Source organism: Myotis brandtii, unplaced genomic scaffold (genome assembly GCF_000412655.1).
Source record: "Myotis brandtii unplaced genomic scaffold, ASM41265v1 scaffold162, whole genome shotgun sequence".
NCBI classification, from domain to species: Eukaryota; Metazoa; Chordata; class Mammalia; order Chiroptera; family Vespertilionidae; genus Myotis; species Myotis brandtii.
The window spans coordinates 1,540,577-1,548,744 of NW_005355923.1; the positions used below are offsets into that span (position 1 = coordinate 1,540,577).

At 35.0% G+C, this 8,168-nt stretch overlaps 1 protein-coding gene across 1 annotated transcript in view; it reads left to right on the plus strand.

Annotated features, from left to right (window-relative positions):
- TMEM168 (transmembrane protein 168) overlaps window positions 1-7,322 on the plus strand; it is a 27,133-nt gene extending 19,811 nt beyond the window's left edge. The window contains exon 5 of the mRNA XM_005862268.2: window positions 6,216-7,322. Coding sequence (XP_005862330.1) covers window positions 6,216-6,763 — 548 coding nt within the window. The 3' untranslated portion in view covers window positions 6,764-7,322. The remainder of the gene's footprint in view (window positions 1-6,215) is intronic.
- The last annotated feature ends 846 nt before the right edge of the window (window positions 7,323-8,168 follow it).

An 8,168-nucleotide genomic window follows, 5' to 3' on the forward strand; every position in this document is an offset into this window, starting at 1 on the left:
CCTACTGGGGATGTGCCCACAACCAAGGTACATGCCCTTGACCGGAATCGAACCTGGGACCCTTGAGTCTGCAGGCCGATGCTCTATCCACTGAGCCAAACCGGCTAGGGCTATAGCATAATTTTAGTAATCTCCAAAGGTTTTGAGAATTATGTCTTACTCTTATTGGAAGAAAAAAATCTGTTTGATGTGATACTTATAATCAGTTTCCCTTTAAATTATTTTGAGAATTATTAAATACAGTAACACTTTTCAGAAGCTGATTAAGTTGACTAATACTTTTAAGTCTCTTAATGTTATGGATACTGACTTTCATAGTCTTTCACATGTAGAGTTTTATTTATCCTAGAAAGCTCAACAAAATTTTAAACAGCAGGTGATGTGATATGGTGGGAAAAGCACTTAGGTCAGAAGACCTTGGTTTTGGTCATAATTTGCTGCAATAGTGTTATTTTAGGCAAGTTACTTAACTTATCTTGGCTTCCAGTCTCTCATCTATAAAATGAAAGGGTGATACTAAATTTCCCTGCCAAGTGAGAAATGAGATCTCTCTATATTATTTGTAAATGTGTTTGCTGCTCTCACCAACTAGAATAGATACCCTGTAAGTCAAGGGCTTTGTCTTATGAATTATTTGCTCAGCACCTGGAACAGAGCCTGGCACATAGTAGGGGCTCCTTGAGTAATTGGTAGATGGATAAAATGAATGAATCATGGAAAAGTAATTTTCTTACTTTAGATTAGAAATACTTATTTTAGGTATAATTATATCCTGCTTTTTTTCATAAAATAATTTTCATGTATACCAAGGACCCAAACAAAAAATGAAACAGTTAAACTAAGTAGAAACAGATACTCAGATCAAAGAAAAATAATAAACATAAGTATTATAGAAAGACAGAGGCAGAGCTGCCTATACATGAACTCTAGAAGGAAGGAAACAAACTCCATGTTAAAATAGAGATGATTTTAAATCACATGGTCTCACTAATTTCATACCAGATTTGTAACCAAGACTTTATCATAAAAATATTTTTGTAGTTTTTGTTTCTGTATATAAATAATTGAACAATCCAATGTGTGCCTAGGAGTAATGGTAAACTAACATTTATTTATTGGCACATTTGAAGCACAGCTACTATACTTGCTATTTCATACACATTAGAAATAATCTTCACTTGAAATCCTTTGAGGTAAATACTGTTTCACTTAAATTTTTCAAAGGATGAAATGAAAGCTAAAAGTGGTTACATAACTTATCTATTGCTCATACTATTTTTTTTTTTACATTTACAGTGGCAAGTGTATGAAGCCATTTATTTTATTTTTTTAATATATATATTTTATTGATTTTTTACAGAGAGGAAGGGAGAGGGATAGAGAGTTAGAAACATCGATGAGAGAGAAGCATCGATCAGCTGCCTCTTGCACACCTCCTACTGGGGATGTGCCCACAACCAAGGTACATGCCCTTGACCGGAATCAAACCTGGGACCCTTTAGTCCGCAGGCTGACGCTCTATCCACTGAGTCAAACCGGTTAGGGCTGCTCATACTATTGATTAGTGAGGAATCATGATTCAAGCCCAGATTTGCCTGACTCCTAGAATATGTTTTTTCCCGTCGTACCAAGTTGCCACCAAAGACAAAAAACGTGAAGGTAGAGAAATGACATATTCTGGTTAAGTAGATGTTTTTGTTAGCATGGTTTGCCCATTTCAAAACATTAGAATGTAGAAGGTAGTCAACATTAAAATTACTTGAATATAATTTATAAAATTATTTTCCTAACCTTAACTTTTTTTTAAATAAATATTTTTATTGACCTCAGAGAGAAAAGGAGAGGGCGAGAGAGACAGAAACATCAATGATGAGAGAGAATCACTAATTGGCCACCTCCTGAACGCTCCCCACTGGGGATCGAACTTGCTACCCAGGCATGTCCATTCACCGAAATCAAACCTGGGACCCTTCAGTCCGCAGGCCGACGCTCTATCCACTGAGCCAAACCAGCTAGGGCCTGACCTTACCTTTTTAATAACTCAAAATAGAAAACAACTCTTTAACCTTTATGGCTACTTTAATTTCAGGTAAAGAGGAGCATTCTGTGTACTTCAGAGCACAAGAGAAAAAGTTGTAGTCAAAAGATCTTTAAAGAAATAGAATTTCAGACCTAAAAACATTATTTGTTGAAAAATTAATGCAGTGCTTATGATAATAAACTATTTCCAAGTTAAATAGGGGGAAAGCCATATTTTGATGGTCATGCATAAATCCTTAGTTATTTTGAAGTTTTATAAGAAAGTAATCTTAAAAGTAAGCTTGCTGTTTAGGTGAAGAATTTATTAATATAAACATTTTTTTTAATCTTAAAGTTTATTTCAAGTATTTTTTAAAAGATTGCTTTGGAAATAAATTTTAGATTTTCAGTTTACTAGTATTTAAATCAGCATTTTCTTTTCCTTGGAAAAGTAAATAGACACCAAGATAAATATTGTGTGTGTGTGTGTGTGTGTGTGTGTGTGCGCGCGCGCGTTATCTTGTTAAATTTTTATTCACTATCAGGAATAATTTGAAGAGTTAAAAATGCTAAAATAGGAGTTTATAATAAGTAAATGTCTAGAAGTAGCATTCTGGAATATTATCTTTATATTTTTTTCAAGTATGTCACCAATAAGTTGACAATTGTGGAATGCATCTATAAGCCACGATTTGTTCCAAATAAGAAAAGCAGCCATAGACAGAATGTGTAACTCTCTATGTCAGAGACTTTATTATAAAAAGTAAAAAAACAAAACAAAAAACAATGGAGAGACATAGCAGTCCTCCTCATAATTCAGCAACTGTGTACTCGCAAGGCCTGAGGCATCTGGCCCCCTTGCTGGTAACCAGGCTGAACCAGGCCCAGAGGCTGAGGCCTCTTTTCAGTCGGTTCCTGCCCCAGCCTGCCCCAGCCTGCCCCAGCCTGCCCCAGCCTGCCCCAGACAGCCCTCAAAGGCTGATTCTGCCTCAGAGATAGTATTGAAAACTGCTCTGAAGAAGATGCTGTAATCCAATCTAAACCAGTGACAACGAGCTCCAAGCTCTGAGAACTTTGTAATTGTTACTGTCTAAAAATCTTTAAAATAGAAACATCATAACTTTACTTGCGTTAACATGTTAAGAGCAGGTCCAGAACTAAATATCACTGTGAGAAAGAGAATCTGTATTTGCCCTTTATCCCATGCCTTTACTCGCAGTATTTCTTAGAATATGTAGTCCTCTTACATGTATGGGGTTTCCTAATACGGAACCTGGTATTTTTGCTTTGTGGCTTGAGGGTACAAAACAACGATGGCTGTGATGAGACAGAAATACTGGGTTTGGCAAAAGTAGGTTTGCAGTTGTAAGTACTCGAAACACAGAGTTTATTCTTGTATTATTATTATCATATTATTTCCCATAGGAACAACTGTAACCTACTTTTACCTACTTTGTAAATGAAAAATATGTAGATAATCTGTAAAGTAGTTTATCACAGACAAACAAAGCCTTTATAATGCACTCTCAATTACTTGAACTGCATGAGATGGCTGTTATCTAAGATAAATGTTAAGTACTTTGTATCTGGGCCAAAAGCCAAATGAATTTTCTCCAATTCATAGAAGAAAGCAGAGCAAACCAAAACAGAAGAGACAGACATCGTTTAAAAGATTTTAATGCTGCGTTAGGTCTCTTGTTGATATTTAAAGAGCTTATATATAAGAGACTTAGTGTAGAATGTGCTGAAGAATAGTTATTGAAATAGTTGTAAAAGGCAAATTAGTGATGTTTTGTGGCAGATGGAATTTGTATAATAGCTCCCGAAATCTATGTTATCCTCTGATCTCTAGAGAAATGTAATAGAATTGGCAGTAATGAAAAGTTAGCATTTCACCATTTTAAAAATATATATCTTCAGGAAGTATGTATGCCCTATGGAAGTGTGGTTCAGTGGTTAGGGCACTGGCCCCCACACACCAAAGGGTCTTGGGTTTGATTTCCCGTCAAGGGCATGTATTTGGGCTGTCGGTTCATATCCCACCCCCTATCAGGGTGCATGCAGGAGGCAACCAGTTGATGTATCTCTCACATTGATATTTCTCTCTCTCTCTCCTTCCCTTCCTTTCACTCTTTCTGAAAAAGCAATGGAAAAAATATCCTCAGGTGAGAATTTACAACTAAAAGTGTATTGTAGCATGTTAAAACATTTTTCTAATTATAAAAGTAACATACACAATGTAAAAAATAATTGGAAAATATAAAAAAATATAGCAAAACCACCTGAAATCCAAACACCCAGCAATAACCTCTGCTGTTATTTTTATAGATACACTTCTGTGTCATACTTTTTATCCTAATTGCACAGATAATTTTCTCGTTATTAAAATTTCTTAATAAATACCATTTTACTATAAAGTTCCCTTTCCCTCATTAGGTTTTACCATAATTTATTTCCATTCCCCTGGTTGTTTCATATTTTACACTATTTTAGATAGCAAAGGGAAGGAAATCATTATATGTAATTTTTTGCCCAATATCTACTCTTTCCTTAGGATAAATATCTAGAATTAGATGATTGTATCAGTGTACAGTTGAGACAGAGCCAGGACTAGGGAGAGGTAAAGATGGCAATTGTCTTGGCCATGAAATTTAAGAGGGTGCCAGAAACCAAATAATCAAAATAATATTTTAATGTAACATTTAAAAATCAAAGTTAAGCCAAAACCGGTTTGGCTCAGTGGATAGAGCGTCGGCCTGCGGACTAAAGGGTCCCGGGTTCGATTCCGGTCGGGGGCATGTACCTGGGTTGCGGGCACATCCACAGTAGGAGGTGTGCAGGAGGCAGCTGATCAATGTTTCTCTCTTCTCATCGATTCTAACTCTCTCTCTCCCTTCCTCTCTGTAAAAAGTCAATAAAATATATTTTAAAAAAATCAAAAAAAAAAATTAAAGTTAATGCAAAAGAAACTATCCACAATGAACCAGATGGAAAGCCTACTAACTATAAGATAGGTTTGTAGGTCAGATTTATTTACTTTAGAGCTTTCTGAGTAAACTATTTTTAATCATTTATTGTTTTTCATGTATAAAACTGATTTAAAAATAAATTCATTCTAAATTCATTCTTGGTACAGGGAGGAAGAGTTTCTCCTTCCTCTAGTAGGTACCTGCGTACGAGGATAGGTAACATTATTTTATCAGTGGTGCACAACAGGATTGGCAAATTTTTTGTGTAAAGGGCCACATATTTTTGGCTTTGTGGGCCATAAGATCTGTGTTGTTGGAACCACTCAGCTCTGCTGCTGTAGTTGAAAATATCCTCAAATGAAGATTAAAAAGGAAAAAAAAAGCAGCCATAGACAGAATGCAAATGAGTTTATTTACGGAAACAATTATATGAAATGTAAATTTCATATAATTTTCCCATGTCACAAAATACTGTTTGTTTTTTATTTTTTTCAACCATGTAAAATCAATCCTCAGCTCTCAGCTATACCAGGACAGGTAATGGGCAAGATTTGGACCACGAGCCATATTTGCTGTTTTTGATGTAGAAGAATATAAGCTTTCCTTTAATTTTTTCAACAAATTTAACTTTATAAAATAATTTTTTAAAGTAAGATTGCATTTATTCTCACCCAGGGATATATTTTTCCATTGATTTTTTTTTTTTTAAGAGATAATAGAGGGGAGGAAGGAGGGGAACAGAGAGAGAGAGAGAAACATGGATGTGAGAGAGAGACATCGATTGATTGCCTTCCATCAGGTCCCAACTGGGGCCGGGTATCGAGCCTGCAACTGAGGTATGTGCCTTTGGGAATCAAACCCGAGACCCTTGGGTCTGCAGGCCGATGCTCAAACTGGCCAGAGAAATAATTTTTTAAATTTATTATAGTATATCCCATTTAAACAAATTTTTTAATTGAATATATTGGGTTGACATTGGTTAACAAAATTAACATATCCCATTTTTTTATGTAACAAGGATGATTTTTTTTTCGGTTGTCGTTTTTTTAACCTGAAGTTGAAAGTTTTTTTAAAAAAAATCTTCTGAGGAAATACTTTGAAAGGAAGGCTCTGTTTTTCTACTCACATATTTAATTTCCAAAATTTAAAGAAAATACACTTAGGACAGAAGGGTATTCTTATTGAGAGTATTCAGAAATTACTCATTGAATTTTCTTTTGTTTATAGGTGGAGACATACTACGCCTGGACACACTTTTAGAATGGTGGAGAGAAAAGAATGGTTCCTTCTGTTCTCGACTTATTATTATATTAGACAGTGAGAATTCAACCCCTTGGGTGAAAGAAGTAAGAAAAATAAGTGACCAGTATATTGCAGTGCAAGGAGCAGAGTTGATGAAGACAATAGATATTGAAGAAGCCGACCCACCACAGCTGGGTGACTTTACAAAAGACTGGGTAGAATATAACTGCAACTCCAATAATAGCATCTGCTGGACTGAAAAGGGACGCAAAGTGAAAGCAGTATATGGTGTGTCGAAGCAGTGGAGCGACTACACTCTGCATTTGCCAACGGGAAGTGACGTGGCCAAGCACTGGATGTTGCACTTTCCTCGTATTACATATCCACTAGTACATTTGGCAAATTGGTTGTGTGGTCTGAACCTTTTATGGATCTGCCAAAGTTGTTTTAGGTGCTTGAAAAGATTAAAAATGAGTTGGTTTCTTCCTACTGTGCTGGACACAGGACAGGGCTTTAAACTTGTCAAATCTTAGTTTGAAAACCAAAGGAGAATATTATTATAAGAGTTCATACTACAAGTTATCACTAGTTTGCCAGTTTTTGTACATTATATTCTTATTTGTGAAAAATATCCTGTTACTTCTGTAGCTGCTCTCACTTTGTCTTTTTTTCAAGTAATTATGGTATGTAAGTAGTTGGGAATAAACATTCTTTTATACTAAAAGTATGTAGAGATTCAGAAAATTCTGACTGTAAATGCATGAGATGTAAAAATAACAGTGCACTTTGAGATGTTTGCATTAGAAAGAAAACACTTGTCTATGCTCTGCAGTGAAGAATTAATGAAGAATTAATTACTCATGCCTTATTTTCTAGGCATAGACCAGGATGTTTACTATTATAAGGAAACAGAGTTTGCATACAAAAGATTTTTTTTGTGAACAGTAGGTTTGTGTCCAAGACCATTTGAAAAATTACAAACTCTTTCTTAGGAAAGAAAAAAGAAGTCTACCTGAAATGCATGCAAAATTTGCTTTTGGCCATTACATTCAGATGCCTTGGTTGTGATCTAGCACAAATTACTGTTTAGATTAAAAAAAAAAATTATGTAGGTAACTAAGAGGCTAGACTCTAGAGCAGGGGTGGGCAAACTTTTTGACTCGAGGGCCACAATGGGTTCTTAAACTGGACCGGAGGGCCAGAACAAAAGCATGGATGGAGTGTGTGTGTGAACTAATATAAATTCAAAGTAAACATCATTACATAAAAGGGTACGGTCTTTTTTTTTTTTTTTTAGTTTTATTCATTTCAAGCGGGCCGTAGTTTGCCTACGGCTGCTCTAGAGCCTAAAAGTTGCTCCTTTGTGAATTGTTGGGGGCCTATGAAAGTACTGGCAATTTTAAGAGTCTTTTCAGGGTAACCATGCTTTTTAATGAACAACGTTTTCAGCTATAAATTTCTTCCAGATAAGTTGTCTTCCTTTTCAAAAAGTAATCTTATAAATTTAGCAGTTTCTTATTGATTTAGACTATTTGCAATTTTCTAGAAATTATTTCAATCTCTATAAAGTTCCACTATGAAAATTATTTTTCAAATCTCCATTAGTGATAACATTTTTTTTTTACTGAAGGTGAAAGGATTGGAAACATTTTTTCTTGTAAGATATTATGTAAAAATATATTTATATTAACAATTTTACTTAAGAATAATGGTGAGGTTGTAATCTTTAAAGCTTTTTTCAGTGTTTTGTCTCATTAAAGCAAGCACTGGTCAGGATATCTTCCAAGAGGTCATTTATCTTCTATTTCCTTCTAGTAATCCTTACATTCTAAAGTTTTATCTCTGGGAAATAACCAAAAGGGAATATAGTTAAGTTGGGGTATAATCTAATCTTTGATGTTTAAATGGTGTCACTTCTCACCATCAAAGCCATTTTTC